This window comes from Aspergillus bombycis (assembly GCF_001792695.1).
Source record: "Aspergillus bombycis strain NRRL26010 chromosome Unknown contig00034, whole genome shotgun sequence".
Taxonomy (NCBI): Eukaryota; Fungi; Ascomycota; class Eurotiomycetes; order Eurotiales; family Aspergillaceae; genus Aspergillus; species Aspergillus bombycis.
The window spans coordinates 31,320-57,838 of NW_019170036.1; the positions used below are offsets into that span (position 1 = coordinate 31,320).

The 26,519-nt window shown below is 48.8% G+C and overlaps 10 protein-coding genes across 10 annotated transcripts; 5 read left to right on the forward strand and 5 right to left on the reverse strand.

The window, feature by feature from the left end:
- Positions 1-240: 240 nt before the first annotated feature.
- On the forward strand, positions 241-687 carry ABOM_004850 (uncharacterized protein; the record flags this gene model as incomplete). Its single annotated transcript, XM_022531979.1, has 1 exon — positions 241-687. One exon carries the CDS (start codon positions 241-243, stop codon positions 685-687), a length of 447 nt encoding a protein of 148 aa, XP_022389953.1.
- A 2,236-nt stretch (positions 688-2,923) lies between these two features.
- On the forward strand, positions 2,924-5,079 carry ABOM_004851 (extracellular metalloproteinase; the record flags this gene model as incomplete). The annotated part of the gene is made up of 5 exons (XM_022531980.1): positions 2,924-3,280; positions 3,337-3,731; positions 3,798-4,348; positions 4,414-4,831; positions 4,884-5,079. 5 exons carry the CDS (start codon positions 2,924-2,926, stop codon positions 5,077-5,079), a joined length of 1,917 nt encoding a protein of 638 aa, XP_022389954.1.
- Positions 5,080-5,287: 208 nt separating this feature from the next.
- On the reverse strand, positions 5,288-6,428 carry ABOM_004852 (uncharacterized protein; the record flags this gene model as incomplete). Its single annotated transcript, XM_022531981.1, has 4 exons — positions 5,288-5,861; positions 5,918-6,026; positions 6,077-6,177; positions 6,244-6,428. The coding sequence occupies 4 exons, from the start codon at positions 6,426-6,428 to the stop codon at positions 5,288-5,290; spliced, it is 969 nt and encodes a 322-aa protein (XP_022389955.1).
- Positions 6,429-8,957: 2,529 nt separating this feature from the next.
- On the reverse strand, positions 8,958-9,826 carry ABOM_004853 (uncharacterized protein; the record flags this gene model as incomplete). The annotated part of the gene is made up of 2 exons (XM_022531982.1): positions 8,958-9,518; positions 9,575-9,826. The coding sequence occupies 2 exons, from the start codon at positions 9,824-9,826 to the stop codon at positions 8,958-8,960; spliced, it is 813 nt and encodes a 270-aa protein (XP_022389956.1).
- A 4,378-nt stretch (positions 9,827-14,204) lies between these two features.
- On the reverse strand, positions 14,205-15,000 carry ABOM_004854 (uncharacterized protein; the record flags this gene model as incomplete). The annotated part of the gene is made up of 2 exons (XM_022531983.1): positions 14,205-14,644; positions 14,724-15,000. The coding sequence occupies 2 exons, from the start codon at positions 14,998-15,000 to the stop codon at positions 14,205-14,207; spliced, it is 717 nt and encodes a 238-aa protein (XP_022389949.1).
- Positions 15,001-16,111: 1,111 nt separating this feature from the next.
- ABOM_004855 (SDR family oxidoreductase) lies at positions 16,112-17,026 on the forward strand (the record flags this gene model as incomplete). The annotated part of the gene is made up of 2 exons (XM_022531984.1): positions 16,112-16,404; positions 16,459-17,026. 2 exons carry the CDS (start codon positions 16,112-16,114, stop codon positions 17,024-17,026), a joined length of 861 nt encoding a protein of 286 aa, XP_022389950.1.
- A 1,226-nt stretch (positions 17,027-18,252) lies between these two features.
- On the forward strand, positions 18,253-19,470 carry ABOM_004856 (uncharacterized protein; the record flags this gene model as incomplete). Its single annotated transcript, XM_022531985.1, has 1 exon — positions 18,253-19,470. The coding sequence occupies one exon, from the start codon at positions 18,253-18,255 to the stop codon at positions 19,468-19,470; it is 1,218 nt and encodes a 405-aa protein (XP_022389951.1).
- A 294-nt stretch (positions 19,471-19,764) lies between these two features.
- Positions 19,765-20,660, reverse strand: ABOM_004857 (uncharacterized protein; the record flags this gene model as incomplete). The annotated part of the gene is made up of 2 exons (XM_022531986.1): positions 19,765-20,430; positions 20,529-20,660. The coding sequence occupies 2 exons, from the start codon at positions 20,658-20,660 to the stop codon at positions 19,765-19,767; spliced, it is 798 nt and encodes a 265-aa protein (XP_022389952.1).
- A 294-nt stretch (positions 20,661-20,954) lies between these two features.
- Positions 20,955-22,744, reverse strand: ABOM_004858 (MFS transporter; the record flags this gene model as incomplete). Its single annotated transcript, XM_022531987.1, has 2 exons — positions 20,955-22,171; positions 22,225-22,744. The coding sequence occupies 2 exons, from the start codon at positions 22,742-22,744 to the stop codon at positions 20,955-20,957; spliced, it is 1,737 nt and encodes a 578-aa protein (XP_022389957.1).
- Positions 22,745-23,157: 413 nt separating this feature from the next.
- ABOM_004859 (uncharacterized protein) lies at positions 23,158-25,757 on the forward strand (the record flags this gene model as incomplete). The annotated part of the gene is made up of 7 exons (XM_022531988.1): positions 23,158-23,238; positions 23,298-23,386; positions 23,441-23,841; positions 23,895-24,425; positions 24,474-24,867; positions 24,927-25,647; positions 25,707-25,757. 7 exons carry the CDS (start codon positions 23,158-23,160, stop codon positions 25,755-25,757), a joined length of 2,268 nt encoding a protein of 755 aa, XP_022389958.1.
- Positions 25,758-26,519: the final 762 nt, after the last annotated feature.

Consider the following 26,519-nt stretch of genomic DNA (forward strand, 5'->3'; position numbering starts at 1 on the left):
CGACGATGCACACCCTTTGCATTCCACTATCACAACTATGGCTCGCTAGTACCCTGGTAGAGCAAAGGACTATGTTATGAGAAGAAATCTATAAATTACATCAAGCTCTCTATAATACGCATTGCTCCCTTTGCTTCGTCTATCTTTGTCAATTAGAGAAGAAACCCGCCTATTTACCTCTTTGCAACTTGTTAACCGGACACCAATACTATTCTTCTTTAACCTCTTGAATCCACCGCTATGCAGCTCTCCTTCTCTTTCGCCGCTCTCATGGCCCTAGGCGGCCAAGCACTCGCCCAATCCGCAACTGGAAACTATCTCATCGAAGAAAGCGGCTATGCCCTGACGATAAATGAGACCCAGGCGATCTTTGCCTTAATCACCGGCGCAGATAATCAGATCTGGGGCTTCAACAGCGTCGGCCCCAGTACTGTCGTTATCCAAAATCAGGAGTCGGGAGATTACCTTAACTGTGATGAAAGCGGATCTCCCTGCAGCACTTCCGGCAGCCCTCAGGTTTTTGAGCCAATCAAGCGGGGCCAGGACTTATACCAGATTGCAGATGAGTCGGGTGACTTCTTTCTTGCTGAGTCGTCTGATAGGACGGTTCATTTGGTTGAGGAAGTGCAGCCTGATGAGAAGACCCTATTCACGCTGACACGGCCTCCTACTGAGTGTGAGTTATAGCCTATTCCTTTCGTATTTTATAGTCAGATTCTAATTCAATCAACCAGAATTTTGTCGTTTTGTCATCTCAAGGACCGCAGTCTGCCAGATAGGTGGTACGTCTGGTAATGAGACCTGAGGACAGCGTTAGTCAAGCCTGCCATTCTGTGCATATAGCCAACTTTCCTATTTAGATTAGTTATACCTGGACCTTGGTTAGACTGATAGAGGAACTTCGTACCCGTATATCTTCTTCTATCTTATCTACTTACCTTTATCGCCATTTTATTTTTATATCCTTAAGAAAAGGCGGCCTTTAGCGTAGGAGAAGGCCGAGGTCGAATCTCTTACTAATATCCCTAAGGGAAATTGAGGAGCGAATTAAATAGTAAAGCGGACAGATCTCATTTTGTCGGCTAGTCTATATCAGTATTAGCTCTGAACTATCTTTATGTCATGTATACACTAAGCTATACTCGGTAAGGGATGTACCACTTTAGGCAGGTTGCTAGCCCAGTTAGGAAGGTTGGCTGTACACAGATCAACCCCCTCATTTTTTCGCTCAAGTTGGCAACCGGCGCGAGAAAATTGTAATAACGAGTTAGCCGGTATGCCTCTTAGCTCGGTTATTGTGAGAACCGTGAGACACCTCTAAGCTTCCCCTTTAGGATAAGATAGAATAAATAATGCAAGATCTGCGGTCCTTTGGCAGTTCTTGGCAGTAGAAATATATTTATTGATCTACGAAGCAGATGAACCGGCTAATACATGAACCTGTTGAGCTTACAATTCTGGTATTTTGAGCGAGGGCAATATAGATAGTCGGTGGTAGAGAAACTTACATATAAACATGTTCGGAAGAACTAGACACTGTGACTTTCATGTTTAAGATTCTGAATATAGATATATCGTCTTCGAAGGCTAAGAGATTGTTACCAGGGGAGAAAGACTCACGCAGATCCCCCACCCCCAACAGCCCATTATTGGGAAGAAACAACGGGCCCATGAAATATTGTTCTGTACAACCGGTACATTTGACAGATTTTTCGGACTATAGCTAGTTAAGTTGGACCTCTTCTCACAAAACACCCCGGGCATCCATAGTTCGGCACCGACTGAACAACGTCAAGCAGAAATGTGATACCACACGCATTCCGATACCTATAGAGTTGGATACATAAAGTTCCTCGGTCAAGGACCTCCTGTGATTTGCCAGAGGTGGACCAAAATCTACCGTCTGGCAACCTCTGGGGCGGACTCAAATACTCTCTCGTGGTATCATGGGCCAACACCGAAGTACATCCGGCTGTTGTGTCAACTCCGGGCGGATGCCTACATGTCTTCACCACACGTTTGTCTAACTCACGATTAGACCTGGATATCAATATCAAATGCTATTCAATTAATTGACCCACTGCTTAACTGTCCTCGCTCTCGCGATTACCATCAGAGCCTCCACAAACATATGCTATTCGGAATAAAGTGTTCTCGGTTGCCATGGTTGGATGACTATCCTGCTGATGGAGCGGGGAGCTCTCAGATACGGATGGAAATTGCCTCTGGCCTTCAATATTCACGTGCAGATGACAGCAGACACGGCAGCATTGTCAGACAGATAATCTACTAAGCTGGGCTTGCACAGGACCAGAGGCAGTAGCACCCCTATCATGGTTAGTAGGTACCATGTCGTCTTTCTCGCCTGTACCTGCACGTCGGTCTCTAGTCCCAAGGCTAAGCCTCCTTGTACAACTTACTTTATCACTTAGATCATTGTCTCCATAGCTTGAGGCTTTCTCGCCCTAGGAGTCTCCAGCGGTCCTTTCTGTGACCCTTAGAGTATTCCATTTCTTAAAGAGTGTATCAAATGCAGGAGGCTGTGGACCAATTGCTCCGGAGTATTCTGCATTCATTTCCAAAATTTGTCACCTGTAAGGCCTTACCGAGAATGTCTGATGCACTGGCTTTGTATTGTGACTCAAAGGGCTATGGATAGTGTGACATACGGTTCCGAATGACCTCTGCTGCAGGTAAGTGGTGAATATAGTGCCAACTCCAGATGTCCCATTGCACCAATGACAAGCTGCGTGAAGTGAACAAGTGAATGAAATATAACAATATCTAAGGCCCTGAAAAGTTCAGTAGCGATAAATATCTGGAACTTCCACACCTCCCCTCTTTATGTCTCTTCTTCTCCCAGCCCCCCCTCACTTGTCAATCCTTTCCCTTGCCTTTTCCCCTCATATCTCTCGTTGTCAACATGCATATCCTCTCCTTCGTCGGGGCTCTGGCTCTTTCAGTTTGTGCTTTTAGTCATCCTACTGAGCACCAACTTCTATCTCCTCGTCGCGCCGGTTTTGACCTGGAAAAGTTTCGGTTGGCGCCCAACGCACAATATGTCGATTCCAATCAGCAGATCCCCGTCTCTACCACAAATGTCGGCCTAATCGAGCAAAGTTACGTCGAAAGCGCCATCCAGCTGGTCAGGGAAACATTCCCCAACACAACCTTCCGCCTCCGAGAGGATCACTATGTTGGGGACAATGGTGTGGCACACGTTCACTTTCGTCAGACAGTCCACGACCTAGATGTCGACAATGCGGATTTTAATGTTAATGTATGTGTCGATATCCTCGCCGTCAGTAGCCCTTTTATCAAGCTAACCAGGCGTAGGTCGGTAAAGATGGCAAGGTCTTCTCCTATGGAAACTCCTTCTATACCGGCCCAATTGCCAACATCACGCAGTTGACAAAACGTGACTTCACCGATCCCGTGGCTGCGTTGAGATTCGCATTGACCCATCTTCAACTCCCCATCAAGGCAGATGGTGTGTCTGCGGAAGCCACGAAGCATCCTCATAAGTATACCTTCCGAGGCACGGCTGGGGCCATCTCAGACCCGAAGGCACTTCTTGTCTACCTTGTGAAGCCTGACGGGACTCTGAACTTGGCATGGAGAGTAGAGACGGATGTAGAAGATAATTGGCTTTTGTCCTATGTGGATGCAAAAACCGCTGAGGAAATTCATGGTGTGGTTGACTATGTTTCCGAGGCCACCCTCCAAGTCTAGTGAGTATTGTGTGGTTTACAGCTATTGAGAACACTCCGAGCACTGACCCCAAGGACTCATCATAGTGGTTGGGGATTTAACGACCCTAGCGAGACAGACGGCCGTGTCAGTGTTGCTGACCCGTGGGTTCTGACGGCGTCGCCGTTGACTTGGTTCGGCGATGGACAGAAAAACTGGACTTCAACACGGGGGAATAATGGCATTGCCCAAGAGAACTTCGATGGTGGGCCGCCTTACATTGATAATTTGCGTCCCGACAGCGCTACCCTCAATTTCACTTATGCGTACCCGACAGGTGAATCTCCCAAGGACTATATTAATGCTTCAGTTACCCAGCTTTTTTACACAGCCAACGCATACCATGATCTCCTATACATCCTGGGCTTCACAGAAAAGGCAGGTAATTTCCAATGGGCCAACAGAGGCTTGGGAGGCAAGGAGAGGGACTATGTCATTCTGAACGCGCAGGATGGAGCGAGCAAGAACAATGCCGATTTTGCTACTCCACCGGACGGATACCCAGCCCGCATGCGTATGTATATGTTCACACACACCACACCACCTCGGGATGCAGTGTTTGAGTCTGGGATTGCTATTCATGAGTATACCCATGGCTGTAAGTCCACCCACTTATTCCCTCGCTTCCTAGAAGGTGTTCGCGTTAACCTGTGTACCACCCAGTGTCGATGCGACTTACCGGAGGCCCCGATAATTCTCGGTGCTTAAGCGCTTTCGAGTCATCCAGCATGGGGGAAGGCTGGGGTGATTTCATGGCGACTGCGATCCGTCTCAGGCCTAATGACACACGCGCGACGAATTATGGAATGGGGATGTGGGTTTACGATAATCCACAAGGTATCCGACAGTATCTTTATTCGACTTCGATGGAAACAAACCCACTCAACTATACGTCATTGAATCGAATGTATCAGGTCCATGCAGGTGGAACCGTCTGGGCCTCGATGCTGTACGAAGTGTTATGGAATTTGATTGATAAGCTCGGAAAGGACGACAGCCCGCGGCCAACATTTGACGAACGGGGTGTGCCCAAGGATGGTAAATACTTGACGATGAAGCTAGTAATCGATGGCATGGCTTTGTGAGTACATTCCCTCCGAAGCGAGATGGCATCACTGACCGTAGTCTGTTAGACAACCCTGCAACCCCAACTTTATTCAGGCCCGCGATGCCATCCTCGACGCGGACCAGGCTCTGACAGGGGGCCAAAATAAATGTGAGATATGGACTGGGTTCGCCAAGCGTGGTCTGGGGCAGAAAGCCGTGTATCAAAGTGGTAGGCGCGTGGCCAGCTATGAGATTCCCGGAGATGTGTGCAAGAAGATCTAGGTGCCTGATTTCCTTTAACCTGTTTCCTTCAACACCGTGAGAAGCATAGTTACATTTCAACTTTACATGCAGATGGGGTAGCATAATATTACTCACTATTGTGTTTTATACACTCTGCCCTACAGTGTTTGGGATTCATAGACATATCCAGCACTCGCCAGAACCTTTCAATTATAGGTGTCAAGCGACGCTATCCCCCATATACAAGTTACTTACCCCCATCCTTCTTCACAAAGATCAGCCCAACACGATCAACGTCCAGCCCTGAAGCCCCATCAAAGCCGACCAAAACCCCGTCCCCAATATCTTGCTTATGCTCCTCACCGCCATCGCCACCTGCTTTGAATTTCTCGCCATCCTCGGTAACAATAACAATTGAATCAACCCTCTTCCCTGAACTAACAGAACTCTCCTTCACCTTCCCTCCGGGCGGCACAACGAGTACCTGATGATCTCCTTTATCAGCACCATGAAGCTGACTCTGACTTCCGTCATCCCACGTCCACCGCAGCCCCCGCACAACAGTCTCATCCTCCACCTCTCCACTCCATGTCTCTATGACCCTAACGGGAATATACTTGAATTCTTCAAAGGGGGTCCCACCCTTCCCTCCAACGGGGGTATTCTTGATTACGCCTGGCGGGGGAGCGGCGTCAAGCTGTTCGAGAATCCATTGTTGGTTCTTAGTCCCGTGGTCCGAGTAGGCAAGGATCGGTGTTCCGTTCTTCGAATCCGAGTAGGAGAGGTCTAGGACTCGGGAGGTATCAGCTACGGAGCGGATTCTATAGTCCCGTTAGCTTGCTGATTTGAACTAGTTCACCATCTGGAAAGGATATACGTGTAGGCATGTTTCGTCTCCGCAGACTCAATCGTCCACCTCGCCCGCTTGTTGGTCGGCGATACGAGACTCCCAGTCGTGAGAACTACGCCTCCTGTTGGCTGCTCATCTAGAACCTTGTTTTAGTATGTGAGTATAAGATAAAAGCTGAGGACATACCGGCAGTAAGGTACGTTCCCGTTGCGTCGTTGAGAATGAAGAATTGATTATGGCCCGCAGAGGCAATTTGCCATTTTTGGTGCTTTGCATCATGGAAGTGCCTGATGTAGTCAGCTCAGGGTTGTCTACTGATGAACATTATTCAGGTTGGAGAGAGATATACATACCAGCCGACAGCTGGGGTACCGTCTTGTCGATGAGCACCTGAGAGGTCGACTACTGTGTCTGTCGCAACGTTGCGGATGATATAGAGACCTGAGGGGAATGTTATATCTGCGATAGTGGACTGAGGCTTGGATGGAGGGGCCTGTGAAGAACTAGAGCCCCAGAGGTACTTAAGCAGAGAGGTCATCTTAGTGATAGGAATACGGGGAAACTGGATAGACGGTTCAGAGAAGAAAAAGATTTGAAGGGTAGAATGTTGGAATCTTTTATCGAAATCGTAAACTCTGTCCGTGGGGTGTCATATTTATACTAGCCAGACATTATGTTTTCAGGCATGACGAAAGCACACCAACTTCTGTTACACAAGCACACCATTCAGCTGCTTTATTGCACCGCATCTAGCTAGGTTTATCTGCTCTCGTCTCGTTGCTTCGGCGGCCGAGGAATGGTTGTGAAATGCCGTCATGGACAAGCATCTGACACTCCGCTTCATTCCGGACGACTATCCCGAATGCACTTACGTCAAGTAACTTGGCCACCTGCTCATAAGGTTTCTTTATGTCGTGAGTATACCATATCCTTCATATCTAATGGGAAATATAGCATATCTGAAGTGAACTCGATTGGTATCTATGTTGGATAGGAGAATGAATATTTATTCGAATTGGCTTCATACAAGCCACCTGGTAGGATCTGACAGCAGAGTAAATCCTGCTATGACAGGACGTAGTTATCATCCCTTTGTTAAATGTGATTTCGTCGCTTTTCAAACGCAATGATCAACGTTACATCCGACGGCAGTTGTTGACGTTTGCGGCCCGGGAACCACATGTGCATGCCCTAAGTGTGGAGTCTGGGTGGAGTAGCATCAAGGCTAGACCACTGCTGTCATAATGATCGGTGCATTGCTTTCTAAATAAAGCCTGGTGGTGTAAAGGCATCCGCTGCATACTAATATCGTTTGGTTGAATGCTGCTGCCTCCAGGTTCCAGTACTCTGTGACTGGGGGCATTGGGCTTGAGATTAATATCCGACTTTGGACGAAGGATATACCCCTAGATGAGCCTCCTGTCCACTCTGGGACTGTGACGACTGGTCGGCCCTGGCGAAGGAATCGCACCATTGCACACAGCCGAGGGACCTTTTGGTACACCAGGTGATCGTTGTTATCATTGAAGTTTGACACCGTATGGCGCCGATGGTGCGGCCTTGCACGGCCCGACAGCAGTGTTGTTGTGAACAGGATTGTAAGTAATATACCAATGGTAGGTTACTTTGTTATTCATACCCAATACTTTACTGATATTAGAGTTGGTTATATAGCTTGGTATATTCTATGGTCGGATCCCGCGGGCTCCGCATGTAACGCTGGTTCTCTTGAGACTTTAGGTTACAGCCAGAGGCCTGGGATGCGATGATCAGGTATGAGTAACCACGCCTATCTTGCATTGATCTCTCGTCGCCGTGGGGCCCACAGACTATGTACTAAGAGACTTGCGGTGAGCTCAATATTTTATAGCCAGAGGATATGGCCGAAAGTATCTATAGCAGGGGGCACACCGAATCCGTTCTGCCCTGGCGAACCCATTCTGGATACGTATAATTGAAGCCCTATGCTGGAGAGGTATTGTGGCAGCTATGGAAAGGCAGGAAACGCTCATTGCTGACAATGCGTTATTTCAGGAGAAAGGTCTTGAAAGTCTCTCCATGAACTCCCGGTCGCATCATAGAACTTTCATAGGCAAATTTAAACTAACCTCGCTTGTTCGGTCTAACCATAGCACGAAAAAGGGAAAAGTCAAAAAGAGCCTGGCGCCTTGTGCAGCGCTTCCACGAACCGTGCCAAAAGCGTCTCACATCATACATCCTGGGAAGAGCAGTACTTGAGTATTACCCTGGCGAACCAGCCATATGAGACACGTAAGATTTCTCTCACGTACACCAAAGAGTATGACAGCCTTAGCTGTTTGCGAGAGCAATCTTAATGTCTGGTTCCCACATCACGATTGGATCTTCGGGCGTTACCGGTATCGCAAAACGCCATTGTGCTCATGCGAAAGCTTGCGACGATCTTGAAGCCATACGGTGGTAGGCGTATGGGGACATTGCGCCGTTTTCAATCGTCCTGATTGGCTGCTTCCACCTCTCAGATGTAGGTTCTCACTATTTGTTGATTGTGGATGCTCACCAAACAACCTTCCGTATAGAGTGCAAGCAAACGTCCACCTCAGCTACGCCATGCCACTACCTTTAAACAGTAAGCCGCCACCGAATAAACATCTACGTGTTTCTAGGCTTTCTGCAAACGTAAAAATAAAGTGTCTGGGGAGTTAAGCTAGCTGTCATTACGGTACATCCACGATCGACAGGTTTACTTACACCAGGCCGAATGGATAGCAATGCATGTTCTAGAAGATGCGAACCGTCATATCAGACATGTTTTCATTATCAGCATAAAGGACACTCTATCAAAGCTTGGCCCGACTTCAATCCCTCCCGAGTGACCTCCTGTTAAGCACAAGCAGCGAACAAACAACATTGTAACAATGCTAAAACACCATGCAGGACACTCAACACTATATAACCATGTTGATTAAGTACAGTATAATTTTAATATGGGCTTAATGAATGAGCAACAAACAACATAGATGATGCCAGCGAGTGTGATATATAGAATACAACGAGTGTATAAATAATGCGATATCCGAACCTGACCTCACCGTTCGCCAAGCCGTTTCTGCAGCGACCGGAGCTCAGCCTGAAGACCGATGATGTGTTCATATGCATGTTGCAGAATCAACGCTTTGCGACCGGGTCTTAGGCCCTTCGCCATCTTAGTATCGGTCGTTGTGGTCGTGGAGTCTTGTTTGGTGACGTCTTCTAGTTGTTTGAACCCTGCGTTCAGGTTGGCGCGATAACGCTTTTCCACCTGATTATGTGCCTTCTTTCGCAGCATGCAGATATTCGGATCGTCATCCTTGTTCTCGGAAGATGTAGACCGCCGGCGCTGTGATGTGTTGCTGTCTTGCGATGACCGCCGTTTTGGCATTGGCTTGGGTCTGATAGGTGTCGCCATGGAGGGCGACGGATGCGACTTGGGGCTGAGGGTTTCCCGCTTCAGCTTTCGGATCGGTCGCTGTGGAGTGTCCGAGCCCGGGTGTTGGTACGGAGTAGAAGTTGTTGGATCGTGGACACCGGTCTGTTCATGGTCTTGGTATACGGTGGCTTGGGGGTTGCTGAATGGCGCAGGTGTGTGATACCCAGTAGTACCCATGGCCTGCAGGTTGATTAGCACCATCGCACAATTCAGGGTGGCAAACCGCTCAGTCTCACGTTTGGGTAGCTTGAGGGACACCAGAAGTCTTTCGTCATGTCCAGGCCGTACGTCTCGGTCGATGAGACATCTGCAAACTGCAGCTGAGCGTTCTGGGGTGGTGGGACGGGGTCAGAGCTGGTGAAGCCCACCCCCAGCATAGACCAGCCAAGAAGGCGATCATATTCAGAGGGTGGCAACGATGAGAAATTCATTGGCCACTGCTCGCCCTGCTCTGGAGAGAGGTTGCGGTTGGCATAGTACACAGTCATGGTGAGATATTGCTCGATCTCCCCGGTGGTAACTTGCAAGTATATAAGAGGTATTAAATAGAGGTAGCGCGAAAATAATGATAATATTTCCGGTGCGTCTCGACTACTCAGATGGTGGCATGAGGCGGTCTAGTCGTGGTCGATTAAAAAGGTCGCTTTCTTCCGCCGCAGTATAATTAGCCCTGGGGGCGTCAGTGGCTGGAATGAACGTACTAGCGTTCAAAGAGCCAAGACAAAGTTCTAGTCCCTCGCTTGAAGCTCTCAGACGGAACTCAATTTGCGTCCCATGAGAATGAGAAAGTCTGGAGAGGGCTCGGGGTTTGGTTCTTGGCCCGGTTTAGCTTTGCGCCTGGAGGTCAGTTCCAGCCCCGGCCAAAGTCAAGCTGGTCGCCACTTCATGCTGACAAGATCACTGCCCCACTGATCGGTTATCATGTCCTGTGTGACTCAGGGGAGTTGAACATGACGTGGAGCTCCTCCCTTGGCTCGGTAGCTGGTGCCAGTCGACATATTGCTGCGAACCTCGCAGTCCCCTCCGCATCACGGGCAGCAAGCCATCCATCCTAAGGAAATCAGGATTCCAAGCGCTCATGAGCGTGGTATTGCATTGTAGTTGAACTTATGAAAGCCAATCCTGATGGTAGCTCATTACCCAAGCTAGAGAATCTATTGCCCGTTATGGACAGTCGTTATACAAAGTTACGGGCGACCTTGCCGATCATCAGGTGTTGATTTTGTTCGCAGGAAATACAAACTTTCCAGGCTTCCTACTCAGACACTTAACATATGAAGCAGTTCAGCCTAAGAAAGGGAAGAGGGATGTATAATCCAGAGACCGGGCTACTACTGCGAGCAGGTAGTTACACGATGACTATGCTAAGGATACACTGTCACTCTATCGTCTGTAGCATGTCTTTACGCATGCAGTGGAAGGAAAGGAAAAGCAGCTTCATCCCACGTAGTATGAGTACTGGTTTAAGATGTTTTCCCCAAAGTCATGAACCACCTGTATCCAACTTTTGAGTCCTCTTTGCTATTTTACGTAACCTTCGGTCTATATGTTCAAACAACAAAGGCATGCTTCTTACTAGTTAGAAGTATAACGCTAGAATGAAAAGAGTTTTATATATTATCCAAGCTCCTATCATGACATGTATACTGAGTAATTGGCTTCCTAGGCGGTTATTTTGTCCACCCACTGATCTCTCCATATCGAACGCTGTATACATTAGTGGCCATTCAAGACAGTTGCCCGGAATTGAAATCCTAGCCTCTGCCGTCAATGTTCCAGATAGCCCCATACACCAAAGCACCACTTTGGATTGCTGAACCTTGTCTGATGGTGACCTACATATCGGCCGGATCCGAAACTCAGGTAAAGGGTCTGTGATCTTATCCACCTCTCGTTAAACTTTGTATCACGAACCAACAGTGGAGAACATGGTATCCCATCGAAAAACGGGAGAGATCAAAGAGAGAGGCCCGCAGTTCGACCTAGCCATGTACTATATACCTTGGCAGTTTGTTCACAAAGCTGCAATACTGCTACCCCAGGGCAATGGCATCAAGTATTTTGATATATCCGGCGGAGTACATTGATCGCTAACGTTGCCAAGGCTCGAGCCCATCATTGTGAGGCCGTTCCCTACTTGTAAAGGTAAAGTCCTATGGCCATCCGACAATCAATATGTAGTGGTGTATTGGGGTACTGTTCCGTTTTACCTCTGCTACAGTGCATGTGAAAATTCACCGTTGAATGATGCACGACAGGGGAAGCTGGACATATCTCCTGTGCATGGAATATATAGTGACACTTTCAGTAACTAACACAGATTGAAAATTGAATATACCATAGGCATTCACTTTCGATGTACGCTTATGCCTAGCCATTGTACTTCTAAGGAATATAAAGGGGGATTAAGGGGGATTATGCTGTAGATGACAACTGCAGCTTAACCAATTAGTGCTGTAGATTTCGAGATTAGCTCCGAGTTGATGTACTACAACTACATAGTTGTCTACAACTGTGAAGTCAGTACATACGACCACAGGGTGTGGAGAACAGGGCTTCCCGTCCGCTCAGCCGTACTTAAGCCACACGCCGGGAGGTTAGTAGTTGGGTGGGTGACCACCAGCGAATCCCTCCTGTTGTATGTTTTCAGTTTTTTCATTTTGTAAAATTTACTTTCGCTGCTTGATGCTGTACATCCGTGGGTGTAGTAGCTCCAGGACTCAATCCATGGGTCTGTTATCCAAGCCTCGCCCATTCCGGGGGTCGCCCACCATTCCACTCAACCACCAAACTCACGTTTGCCATTCGTTTCTTTTGGTCTGTGTCACTGCAGGAATTTTCTTGACAACTGTTCACCTTCCTCCTCTACCTGTAACTTGTCGCAAGCGACACGGAATTTGCCATGGCGAAAATTTCCCTCTGGTTCGTTTGGGGAGCCAGTCAAATCCCGAACGCTCGTCAGTAGGATGACCTATATGTTCTGGGGCGCACAATACCTTCTGTTACGCGATTCTCGCAAGGCCTATGGAAACGTAATTGTCAAGAAGATACAATGGCTTTCTACCCTCCGGAGAGCCGGCGGGATATCGGACGAGAGACAACAGATTAAGGTGTTCACTCGGCGATGGACTCGAGTCATCGCTGCATTAACGTGACCCGGAGTCTAGCCCCGGGCCTATCGGGGTCTAGGTTCCAGTCGAACCTGCAGCTTACCCCAAGTTTATATGACAGGCCCATGGTGCCAAGTAGGGAGTACCAACATCCCACAGGGCTGGCATTTGGTTCCGAGCGCCGCCTCTGCGGGGTCACATGCCGTGGGGGAACCTAATACAGTATAGCCCGTGCCTGTGAAGTCATGCACCCTGCAAGTGTTTCAAGGCAATCAAGCAGGCAATTCGCCTGCTCTGACTCTAGTACATTGAATGACCTCAGTGCATGTCTCACTGTATTTTGGTACTCCATCGTCATTGCGTATTGCCTAGGGATTCATCCTTAAGATCCTAGATCTTGCGGCGCCCTTAGCGACCTTCAGAATATCTAAGATCTGCTTTGAGACCCAAGCAGTCCTCACGATTGTCCCATGTTCCAAATCTTAGGTTATTGAACCCGGGGGGTGCCAGAGGCCAATGCTGTACTGCCACACCTGCACTCACATCGACCCTTGGTCGTGTCTTGTCAGCTCGTCTCAAATAGAAACTGGCGTAAGATCTGAATTGGGTTTTGTAGAAGAGACATGAACAATGTAAGTGTGAGCCAAGAATTAATTCCAATAATAGCTGAAGCCAGATCACATTTTACACTGAGGAGGAGTGTGTGTAGACTTTCCTAGGTGCGACATTACCCAGGTGAAGAGATGTGTATTGCAGATACGCCATGACGATGTAGAATCTGACTGTACCACTCCTAGGACTAAGGATAAGCTACAAGGCTGACTATGCTCTTGTGTGGCAGACAGCCTGACCCACGTTAACAATTCAGCCTTAAAACTCAACCGATACAAAATGCAGATGGTACATGTGATTAATTCATATCTCTATTTTCAGGACGCTGAGATGATGCGCTCAGCGCCTGTGCTTGCTGCTTTATGTGTACCTTGGGTCTGGTTGTTGCTGAGACCTTCGGGGAAGAAATAAAAATATCTTTCCTGTTATACTTTCTCGCATAATTAACGTTGTTGTATAGTCAGTGGAGTTTTACACATACTCTTAATTCTTGGTATGTACGCCCGCTATTGGAGGCTAAAGCATGGCCCAACCGATGCATATTTTAAATATATGACTCAGCATCGTCCATGGGAAATACCAGTGGTCAGGCACGTAGATATGAACGTGAGATTTGAGGATCCCAATTTTCCCGATGGCAACAGACAATCTACTCCTTAAGCACGACACAACATATTGAAAATGGGTGCATCTGGAATCCAGGCTGTGTGGATATCCAGAAGACCAACATGAGGGAAATGGAAGAGCTTCAACCTGATCGGAGTACTATTGAAGCACTCCAGAGGCCAGGAGCTCCGAAGAGCCTGTATGCGTCCGTCCCGCTTGCTCCAATCATCTGCCATGTGATGCACTTGGGGAGTGGTTGACTTGCTTTGTATTATTCTCGCATTGACAAGGCCCCAAGCCAAGTAGAAAGATAAGTGAATAGCGAAACTTCAAGTCTGTTTCTTGCATCATTGACGATCTTAGCCAATTGAAGCCAGGAAAGGCCAGAATACGAGATTGCCAAGAGGCACTGGTGGAGCCCTGGCGGTCCCAGTACCGCCTTGCGAGGTTGTTTCCTAACTGATGGACTACTACTTGGCGAGATTTGCTTTAGACACAAATGATATATGCATTAGATTTGGAGTCGGGTATCAGTCAGCTACTTTCGTCCCCCCTGGTGCCAGTCCTCAGGGCTGCCACCTGGAACGGACGGGCCCGTGCCCAAACCATCATCCCGCCCCGGATAAGCAGGCGGGGGAACATCAGGAGTATCGATGGTAGAATAATTCCCCAACGGAGTTGTTGGCACCCTAGCCTTTTGTTGTTTCCTGCCGGAGCAGCAGCAGAAGTATATACCGATCGCGAATCCAATAACGGCAGCCGAAACTCCAATACCGATACCCACCTTCTCGCGCTTGTACAGATATCCCCTCGGAAGCCGTAAGGACGCAGTCGGGATTGGTACAACCGTCGATTCGGCAGCTCTAAAGCGGATTTGGATCGGGGTTGCCGTGATGGCGTATGCGGTTCGAGTGGTGGTATGTGTGGCGCCGCTCATGGTAAGAGGAATTCTTGTGTTCAGCGGGCGAGTACAGTGGCCTTGGCCGTTACAGGCGAAATTGCTATGGTATATGAGTACTGTGCAGGTGGGTTAAACGGATCCCATTTTGCAACTTACTCCGGGCAGCACATGGCTGTTGTCTCAATGCGTTGTTTGGATGTTGGCAATGTGCAAGTCTGGTATCCTGCCGGGCACATCCCAGGGCTGTAATAAACATCATCTCGCCAATTTGGGGGGCAACATTCGTTGCCTCCGGGTCCTTCACAGCCCATTTCGAGCCTGGGGTAGAGATCATAGAATGTCCTTGTGCGAACATCAGAACAGGAAGCTGGGGGAGTAAACCGTGTAGTGAGCGGGCCGACGTTTGTCGCCGTCGTATCCAGCCTTGTGGCATATTTGGATGCCGCTACGGGACCTGCTAACAGCGTAGACAATAGGAGAAGATTTTTTTTAAGTATCACCATGATGGGCACATTCAGCAAAGCACTGGAACAATGCCTTTGATAGACTTCGCCGGCATCGTCTCTGTCTTATATTATTTCACCCCCGTACACAAGCGGGGAGTACGCCGTGCCCGATTTCTCGGCTCCTCGTATTCAACCCGATGTGATGGGCCACTCGCGGCTCAACGAACAAGTAGCGGGTACTGATCTGCGCTGGGCAAATAACGATCGGAGGCATATATTGCGAAATATCGAGCATGATGGATTGTAGAATCTTGGCTTTGGGGCGCACAGTCATCGCCCCCTTGTAAATATTGTTACTGCGCCACATCAGCTTCGCCACGTCAGTAATCACCAGATAATATTATGAAGAGTCGTTGTTATGATCTCGTCTCTGGGAGCAGATCAGGTGGTGCCCTCGCAGGATCTTGACTCAACCGTAATTCGTTCGCTCTCTCCTATGAAACGACGAGGGTTCACCCAAGTACGCCCTAAAGGAACATGGTTCTACGCTCCCCAAGATGCCAGAGCACATCCGTTGGACAAATAAAAGTGATTTCACCCCTTCTTCCAAGATCACTGGGTAGTCATCTAGTACTCTACCGAGGAGAATCCGTGAGCTGGACGGAATCTGGTTTTATATCGAAAAGATGTCACATGACCCCGGCCCCCATGCATTTGGCCCACCCAACGACGATGAGTAATAGAATGACATGACAATCAATCCTCTGACGTGAGAAATGATATCTTGTCCTCGGTCATAATAGAGACACCCTTAACCCCGCTCTAAAACCGCTATTCTCCGATGTTGGCAGGGCCTTCCGGCTGGAGGCTCCTAATTGGCCTGGCATTCGGTTCTTTTGGCCGTAGCTCAGTTGGATAGCAGCTGCGATAACTTAGATCAATGAACTCATGAAGATGCACGACATTGGACCCACTAGGATCCGTTATCTCCGAATCTCTACCTTATTTAAAGGATCCTTATTCCCGTATATTTGTACCATCACCAACGCCCAACATTATATACTGATATTCTCCAACAAAAACCACATCCTCCCAGCAATGGCACCACTAGTCTGGTTCATCACCGGAGCCTCGTCAGGCTTTGGCCTATCCCTTTCGCTGTACGCATTAGCCGCCGGCCATCATGTCGTTGGAACCGTTCGCAACGCATCGAAGTCCGCAGCTGCCGTCCAGGCCTTTCAAGATAAAGGTGGAAAGATCGTGGAATTAGACGTCACCAAAGCCGATGCCATTCCTGGGGCAGTCAAGCAAGCCGAGGGCTTTTACGGCAGAATCGATGTATTAGTAAACAATGCGGGGTACTCGTTATTAGGCGCCGTGGAGGACCTGAAGTAAGTTGATATTCCGCTCGTTACAAGCCAACGCTGACTGATACTGCCCTACAGCGACAGAGAGAGCGCCCTCCAGATGGAGACTAACTTCTTCGGACCTCTCCGAGTAATCCGAGCCGTGCTGCCCGGTATGCGCAGCAACCGGAGTGGAACGATCGTAAACATTAGCAGCATCGCTGGTCAAGATGCTTTACCTTCTTGTGGATTGTATTCTGCCAGCAAGTTTGCGCTGGAAGGTCTATCGGAATCGTTGAGTCGTGAACTTGCGCCCTTCAATATCTCAGTTCTTGTGGTTGAACCCGGCGCTTTCCGTACCAATTTCCTGTCGGCGGTTCAACGGAACGAGAGCGGACTAAGCGAGCCCTATAAAGGGGGACCGGTGGATACTACGCTAGGCATTTTCGAGTCAGCACAAGGTAAACAAAAGGGAGATCCGGAGAAGGCGGTCGCTAGGATCTTTGAAGTCGTCACTGGAGAGGGGGCCGCTGGTGGGCTGAAGGGGAAGGTTCTGAGATTGCCACTGGGTCCGGATTGCGTGCAACGAATGCAGGCGAAACTGGACAAGGCCTCTGCTGACCTCAATGCTGCGCGGGAATTCGCACTGAATACCAATTATGATTAGACATCGGCATTGAAGCCTAGAGATGGGGAATAATAATAGAGTCCTGATAAACACCGCAGCATATATAAACACGACTTTTACAAGAATACGATGTCCGATGACAGAGGCATTTTCAGGGGTATGATCGCATTGGTGCACCTGACTGAGAGAGACAAGAAAATGTACCCTAAAGCAATCCTTAGGTATGTCAACCGAGCAAGAGCTGCCGATGCCACCGCCGTAATGACCATTCAAGCTCTGACAATAGCTGTATGCGTAATAGGCTCCAAGGTTTGGTATTGTCATTGGCCTACAAGAACCAACAGCAACTGGAGCCCAAAACCTACCTCTCATGTCATGCGTATATGCCCAGCCGCGATGTATACGAGTTGACAGTCTCAAGACTCAACGTATGCGGGCGTCAAATCAGACTACGTCTCTCAAAGCAGTGACCAACCTGTATAGCCAGCGCAGGATGAGTTAGCGGTACCTCCAGAGATTGTCTACAGTCACCTTCCTGGAATGTCAGATGCCTAAAGCGCCACTCGTCGCACTGATTATACCCCATCATGTTGACTATTCTCCTTTTTGTCCCAGGTCGGGAATGAACCATTTCCTTACCCACTTAGAGTCTAGGACATGCTCTATTGACAGACGAGCATTAAGTAAATACGTACAAAATACGAACTTGTGTTGTGGCATCATTCCGGAATAGAGAACTGCATGTCTTGTTGACGGGGAAATTACTCTAGCAGGCCCACCTTGCTGTGTGAGTTACAACTTGACATTATTCTAGTAGTAGAGGGTTTATATTCATACTAAAATTCCGACTAGCTAGCCTCATACTGTTGCAAGGTTGGCGTGGACTGGACTCAAGGTGTCCATTGAAGCAATTCCACCTGATAGCCGCCTATTCGAGGGACAAGTTAACTAGCAGTTATGTCGTACGAATGATCCGACCGGCTCTAGGAAGAGAGGACATAAGGAACAGGAAGCCTCACTATTGTTTCTTCATGGGAATGTACATGTAAATGCAGCATGAATCGTCTAGGATCACAATTTTTCCGTCGGTGTCTTCTAGACCGAGCAGACGGCAAAGCGGGGTTTCGCATACTAAAGCAACTCAACGCCGCGGTTAAGAGTCTTAAGACTGGATGAACAAGTGATACGTATATTGTGAAGCTCTGCACACACCCGCTCGGATTTTAAGAACTACACCTGTCGACCAAGCGGTATCACATTTCTCTATGCGCGTTTTAGACATTGCATATATAGGGCTAGCTGCCCTTCACCTCGTCCGCGCCTGTGAGACGGATGAAGATTGCAGTCTCAATGGTGTCTGTATTAACGGCGGCCATAGTCCCGAGAACAATGATCGACGGGGGGTCCTAGGTAAGACATGCAAATGTGACCCCGGCTGGTTCGGTGAAGACTGCGGCAGGCTGGATCTTGCTCCGGCTACCAGGTATACAGGTTACAACTACACCAATGTTACCGACCCGAGTTACTACGGCAAGTATGGCAACTCTTCCTGGGGAGGGCAGATTTTGCAGGATCCAATCGATCCTACCCTGTTCCATCTTTTTGCTTCTCAGTTCAGCTACGGCTGTGGACTCAGCGGCTGGAGACCACACTCTTTTATAATGAGGGCGGAGTCGCGCAATGGACCGCAGGGCCCATACCATTTCGCCGACACCGTGGCTCCGGCTTTTCGCCATAACCCTTATGTCTTCTTCAGTCCAGCGGATAATAAGTATCTCTTGTATACCATCGGTGTTGACGCCCCGAAGCCGGAGAAATGCCAAAGCATCTCTTACACAAAGTGGCCGAACAACATCTCCGTTTCCAGTTCCGATAGCATTCGAGGGCCTTGGGCGCCGTTTGAGATTATTCTTAACTCTGAAGAGCCACAGTCGACCAACCCTGCTCCGTGGCCACTTTGGTCACCTAAAGACCCAACCAGCCAGGTTATGATGGGAGTGGAGGGAAATGCAATTTTCGTCGCTGACAAATGGGACGGCGAATACCAGTTGCTGTACACGCAGAAATGGAACACGACCAGATATAGCCCTACATGGACTGAAGACCCGTTCTTCTGGCGCGACAAGCGGGGGAACTGGCATACCTTGACGCATTGGATGATCGACATTGTTGAACACGATGGGCAGAAATGGCCTCGTGTTGGTGCTCACATGTACGCGCGCAACCTGACTGGGCCTTGGTACTTTAAGTTGCAGGAGGCTTTCAACTCCACTGTCACGTATACCGATGGGTCAGTTGAGATTCTAAAGCGCCGTGAGAGACCAAAGATCTTTTTCAGTGACGACGGCGAGATGACACCGCTTTATTTGATCAACGGGGTCCAAAGCATGAATGAGAGCTCGCGCAGTTACACCTTGATTCAGCCCATTGGGACGAAGTGGAGGCAGTATGAGAGAGACCTAGCCTGCTATAGTGATTGTTAACATTAGTGTCTGAGGGAGAAATGTGATAATGGCCGGGTGCGCAACCATTCAGAGATGAGGTATATACACGGACGACAAAATGTTATAGGCACCAGGGTACCAATTAGAAGATGTACATGTTCACACTGAGAAACCTAACTTGTATGGTATTATTGGGGAGCTATTTACATATGATTGGTAAGGAGTGATAGCCTCGACAGGGCACATAAGTGCTCAATACCCCTCTCAATCCGACATAGAAGGCACTCGATAACCAGCAGATCGGAGATGTAATGAGGATATATAGATACAAAGCTAAATAAACACGTATCTCGACCATTCCAGTAGTTCTGCCGATGTAAATACGATGTCGTGTTCCACGGAGGGAATTGGGGACCGACCAAGGACTTTGCCGAACTTGAGTCGCAGAGGAGCGCCCAGAACCGTTGGAGGATTCGCCTGCTGATCAATCTTGGTGGTCCACACTTTGTGCGCCTGGTATACCGGGCCAGGCTGCACCCGAGTCCGCGGGATCTGCATGGGCACGTATTTTTCGATTTCTACCTTCTTCGGGTTCCTCGAGACCTCGATGATCAATACAGTCTGGACCTCACCCTTCGAGTTCGAGATCCACCATGACGCGTCGCACCGAAGGCGGGGCATCGATTCAGACACGCCCGCTTCAACGACCAGCAATGGCCAACCGCCGGGTCTTACCAAGTCGTTGATCCAAGTCGAGTCGCTCTCCTTCCTGCTGGCAGTTGGCCCGGTGTACATGGTAGCCCCCAGCGCTTGGAATTCAAGACCCCCTACCCCCATTTTAGCCACTTTGCGTGTAAGGCGGCTGCCTATAGTCCTGTGGGCTTTTTCTTGTTCCTTCGAGGGAACCTTCACAATCAGCGTTTCGATGTCAGGAAAGTAAGTGAATCGAACCGTGCTTCCGATATTATGACGGTTTTGCTCTATCAATCCAAATTCCCGCTGGACAACATGTTTTAGACAGATGTGTTGGCTCACGTCCCGCCGTGACAGGGCATCGGATGTCGACATAACGCGTGCTTTCAGGTCTCAGAAGTTACCGTAGGCACGGGAGGATAAACGCCGGTCATAGCAAGTTGAGACGACGAGGCTGCCATGATGTTCATCTGTTCTCTAGTGTTGTTGGCCGAAGCACGCGGAGGGGTTTCGTCACCGGTAAAGAGAGAGGGCATTGCGAATTCTCTTCATCATGACGTCAAAATGAGAACCAAAGTTTCTGAGATCCTGAGGTTTATCTTGAGGTTCACCTTTTGCTCGCCTACTCTTTCAAAGACTGGAGGAACCACTCTTAGCCAATGCGGGAGAGTGGTGAGAAAACTGCGATGGAGAGGCTGTCTGAGAGGACAGCAGAAGCGAGCTGTAAGGAACAGAAAGCAATATCTGCGGGTAGTGAATTGCACTTTGTATATATTCACATCACAATCATATTAACAAATTGGTTCTCATTCCTTGAATCTATTTATATTCTAACAGCCATTCCCGCCATACCTGCTCCTTCTCCGAATCTCTGATCCGTATCTGTAGAAAACATACGGAATGGGCACGAGAACAGCACTAATACAACCCAGGATAGTAAGAGTGTATGGTACCCCCAAGTTCTGATAAAACGGAACCGACACCTCAATCATGGCCCCAGAAACCAAATACCGCATCAACGTCAAACTCGACAATGCACTGGCCGCGTAGCCCTCATACGTGTCTATCAGATACTGATAGCAGGTGATAAAAATACATAGCATGCCAAATCCGGTCAGCACTGACGCTGCGAGCGGTGACCAGAACGGTACATCCGGTCGTGCGGTCCAAGCCATCCAGAACATTGAGATGGGAAGGGCTGGGGCCCCAATCATCGCCCAGTACAAACGGCTTTCGGGAGATGCTTTCCGCGCGGGGTTCATCTCTTTGCTGCGTGTGATATCCCGCGAACGTAATCTTGCGCTGAGTGGGATTAGGGGGACACAGAAGAGAAGGCCGATCGCTAGACCCAGGAAGCAGAGCGCTGTTTCGCCTTGCGTTAGGCCGTAGATACCCTTGTAGATGAATTCGTAGCCGGTGAAGAAGGTGAAGATGATGATGTATGCCACGGTCAGGTATAAGGAAAACAGGAGGATTGTGGGCTCTCGGATGAGCATTATCACTGGTCGATACATGGCTAACATCAACCTTGCGGCTAGGGATTCCTGCCTGAGCTCGATCTCTGCTCGGTATCGGTCATCTCCAGTCACGCAGCGAAGGTGTATAGCTTTCCACTTTAACAGGACCGGCGCGTAGGTTTCGGGCTGAAGTAAGATCACGGTAATAAGAATGATCCCTGCTCCGATTAAAGTCACCCATTCGGTCCATCGCCAGCTGAGGTTGGACTGTCCGATCCAGCCCCCGACCACGGGTCCTAGCACGGGGCCGGAGAAAGAGATGATGGCGTATATTGGAAACGCAAAGACTTGTTCCTCAGGTGTCCAGACATCGGCAATCGTACCGCCAGCGCAAGCGAGTGGTGTCGCAGCGAAGATCCCAGCCAACGTTCGACATACCAGCTGTCCAGCGAGGCTTTGAGCCGAGCCAGCTCCTACCAGAAGGAGCATGAACACAACCAAGGTAATGATATAGATGGGATTTCTGCCAACGGTTTCGGAGAATGGGCCGCTCATCACTGCCCCCGTTCCAAACCCGACCAGGAACAGTCCTAATAATCGCTTGTCAGTTTCGAACACAAGATAGGGGAACGTTGAAACTCACCGGTAGGCAAAGATGCCACCACCTCGCTTACACCAAACTCCTCTGCGTACTGTGGTATTATGCCCGAATCGATGGATGAAGACCACCCCACAATGACACCCATGAATGAAACCACGATAGTGACCATGAGTCGCTTACCGAAGCTCCAATCGCGTGGATTCATAGGATCGTGTTTCGGTTCGAACCCAACAATAATCGTTTTGGAAACCTCGGACAGATCATCTCCAGCTGCCTGGGTTGTAACACTCCCATTCAAGCGACCTGCGGCTGGGTCTATCGAGGCTTTTTCGTCGTCATTTGTTTCCTTGGGCTGGTCGGCGTGTTGTAGTATATCTCCAGTTGACCCCACGAATGTTTCATCGCCCGATAAGGAAGTCTTTGAATCGGTGCCATTTCTTGAGATGCGTCCTGCGCTTCTGAATGTCGGTTGTTGCTGTGATCCAAGACCCTTCTCGAGGTCAATTGCATGATTTTGTTCGGCCAGATTCGCAAATCGCCGATATTGAAGTATGGACTGCATCGTTCCAGTTTGGATATATAATAATTGAGAAGTCAGCCCTGTCCAGTCCACAATTCTGTTGCAGTGGAGGTCTTGTAATGTGAAGAAAGTCTTGTCAGTCTCCATCACCGCAGGTCCAACGCCATATAAATAAGAAATGCTGGGTATAGATTATCGGGCTGAAACAACCCGGTCGCTGCCATCCCGCCCTAGACAATGAATCTATACCATTGGTCGGCTGGCTCAACATCGGAACGTCTTTTGCCGGAAGGATTCGATGAGAGTATCGGATAGTCATATTCCGGAGCTTACCCAAAAGGGAATGGGATATGAAATATAGGATAAGATAAGAGGCCTTCAAGTTACATATGTGACAACGTGCTGGCTTACTCTTCGATCCAACCACCCCATCTCCCCACACATTTATATTGATGATGCTCGGCAGTTCCCCCTCAACAGTGGGGAAGCAGAAACGGCGAGCCGCAATTGCCTGTGAATATTGTCGCCAGAAGAAGGTCAGCATACTCGTGTCAAGGTTCTTGTGCTGAAGTAGCTGACGAGGATTATCCCGAAGCTGAGATGCAGTACCGGTCGCCCGAAATGTCAGCATTGTGATGCGCGCGGAAAGGAGTGTACATATATCGAGCAAGTGAAGCTGCCACGGTACAGTTGTGCGACACCCCATGCAATAGAAAAACTATCTGATTTATGATCTAGGCCATCCAAAGCCCGCATCACGCGTTTGGAAGAGGAGAACCGGCGACTTACTGATGCTATAGCGGGCCTGAAGCAACGGATTGATTTACAATATGGAGACAAACTACCATCGACCACTGCAGCTTGTCAGTCACAACACCGAGATCCGATATATCCCTCAACAGTAAGGACCGATGCAAGTGCCGGCCATGGGGCGGTCTGCTCGCCGACGGATAATTCGGGTTTGCGGATCAGGCAATGGGCTGCTACTTCTGACACTGTTGAGCGATCACATGGACCAACAAGCGCTGTCGCCGATGAGATAACATCGAATCACGCTATGAGAAAGCGAGGAGGGTCTCAGCCGCAAGAAGAACAGGATACTATCCAAAATCAATTAGTGGCGAACGCTGCCCGGTTGCGTACGTGATGGTATTCGTACAATGACGCAAATAGACTGATTTTGCAACACTAGGTCAGCTCGAAAAGTTCAACTTCAACACTAACAGCTACGACTTTGACGGTCTCAATCCCGAGTTAGCCATGCACCTGCTATCATTGTACTGGGATCGACAATTAGACGTAGGTGCAGTGGTGTATCGACCAGTGTTCATGCAGGATATGGCATGCAGTGGACCATACTTTTCGAAACTCCTTTTGAATGCAATATACTTTACAGCTTCGAAATATTCGCCCCGCCTAGAGGTGCGAGATGACAGGAGTGACCCACTGTCTGTTGGGCGCATGTTTCGACGAAGGATCACGCACTTGCTTAGCGACCATATTACTCGGAGCGAGATCACCACCATACAAGCATTGCTTCTACTGGCGTCTTCGTTGTTCAGTTGGTGTGACGAAAAGAGCCTGGCTTGGCTCTACTCAGGCATGGCTATCAATATGATAACGGACTTGGGCATCCAAATAGATAATCGAATTTACCGGAAGGGTCACAGCTTATCCCCTGAAGAGGCTGAAGTTCGGAGAAGAGTCTTTTGGGGTGCTTACGGTAGGCGCTCCCGATCTTGGGTCGCAGACTAAACGCTGACGAGGATAGTTCTTGACAAGTGTCAGTCGCTCTACCAAGGAAGGCCGATCCGGTTGCGAGAGGCGGATTCAGCAATTCCTTTAGGCTGCCTAGATGAATACGAGGAGTATGACCTATTCGATTCCGCATCGTACGGGAGCTCTATAGCATTGCCCCCTGCTCCAGCACATACTGTTTCGATTTTGAAAAGATATTGTTCTTTGTCTAGCATCATGTCCCGCATCTTGGACACGCTATATACGGAGTGCAGTACTTCCAGAGATCCAGTCATCCTCTTCGAATGTTCAACGTCTCTGAACCACAGATTACAGTCATGGTATGAGGAGCTGCCTTCAGGCCTCACTGTTGGGACGATGGGTTCTTCCACTACCACCACCGCATCCCCGCACATTCTTACGTTGACGTAAGTATTGAAGCATCTGTCTGTTATTTGCATGTATGGCGTTCCCTCACAGTTCATAGTGCATTATACCATACGTTGAAAATCCTGCTCCATCGTCCATTCGTGTCCGACGGCCATCTACGAAGCGCATCACCGTCAGTTGCAGGCATAGCCTTCGAGGCCTGTGCAACTGCTGCTAACGCGATACATGAAACACTGGGCATCTATGGGAGGTCGTTTTCGATACAACTAGCCCCGTACAGTATATCCTACGCTACGTACGTAAGCGCCACGATTCATGCTCGCATGGCTGCACATAGCCCTGCAGATTCTCATGCCCACAACTGTCTTCAAAATTGCCTCTCAATCTTGAGAGAGCATCAAAGGCTATATTTAGGACCAAAGCGTGCCTTAGGGGTTATATTAAACCTAATCAAAGTGATGAACATCGTTATCGATGATTCAACTGCCCCAGTCTCGAGTCCGAATGAAACAATTGCGCCTGTAACCTACCAAGGGGACGACATGCGACACGCAAGACATCATGCTGGCCACCACGCAAGACTCTTTCAGACCCAAAACCAGTCACTCAGCCTGGATCATGACGTACAAAATGCATTCCCAGCCTATGACATTGACTGGATCATTCAAAGTTTCGACGTTCCCCAGCCGGTCAACCTGCGACACCTCGAGGGGGAGCCGACGCAGAACGATCATTCTCGGCACGCTCCCTCTGCGGATTATCTAGATTTCTCCGTACCACTGGATCCACTGTTCGGTCTGGATAATTTTGATGAAGTTGTCTGACATCTGGGGGGAAAAAGAACTCGTGGTCGGTCCGCCAGCTCTTACGATTGTAGGGTGAGGATCTTCGTGCCGCTGTTGGTGTCAACGCCGGTGTTGTGGTGTAGTTAATTGAGCGGGTTTAGGTTAAGAAATATACAACGCTGACCGATCATACTCTCACACAGCGGGATATTCTCGTCCAATGATGATACATCTCTCGATGTGGTCACTCATGTAAAATCCCCAAGTTTACCCAATCGCGACCGTCGGCAGGGAACCTGAGCTTCTCGGTATACCGATCGCGCGTTCCCGATGGCTGTGCGTATTTGTATTTAATGTTTGCTTAACTGCAGCGAAGAGAAAGCAACAACCTCCAATACTGGACTTCCCTCCAAGCCCCATTTTCAACTCACAATGGTTGAGTCTAATATATTCACGCAGACTGGCTACATACACCTAGTCTAGACCGGTTTGTTGTGGCTAATTGAACTTCATTGCCCCACATGATTTTCCATCGGTCTACCTCCGGAGTACTAGGTGGGCCTGAGGTCGGTCGATCCCCCACAAAGTACAGCCCAAGATGGAGCAATCGTATAGGACATAAGATAAGATATCAGTTAAGGATTCGTGTTCTCAGTATGGAATATGGAGACTCGTTAGGGGTGTTAGTATACATTCCTGCAACTTGAAATGTTGCTCTCTCTACATCTCCACATGCATCTTCTGGTTATATATATCTCAGCGCATGGCAAAGGGGACACTTAGAATACGATAGAAACATCAACCAAAATGACTGGAATTCAAATCAGGTCCTTGTGAATTAATTACTTGTCTAAGGATACAAAGAGGGTTTTGTATAGACAAACCCATACAAAATCTGCCGACGT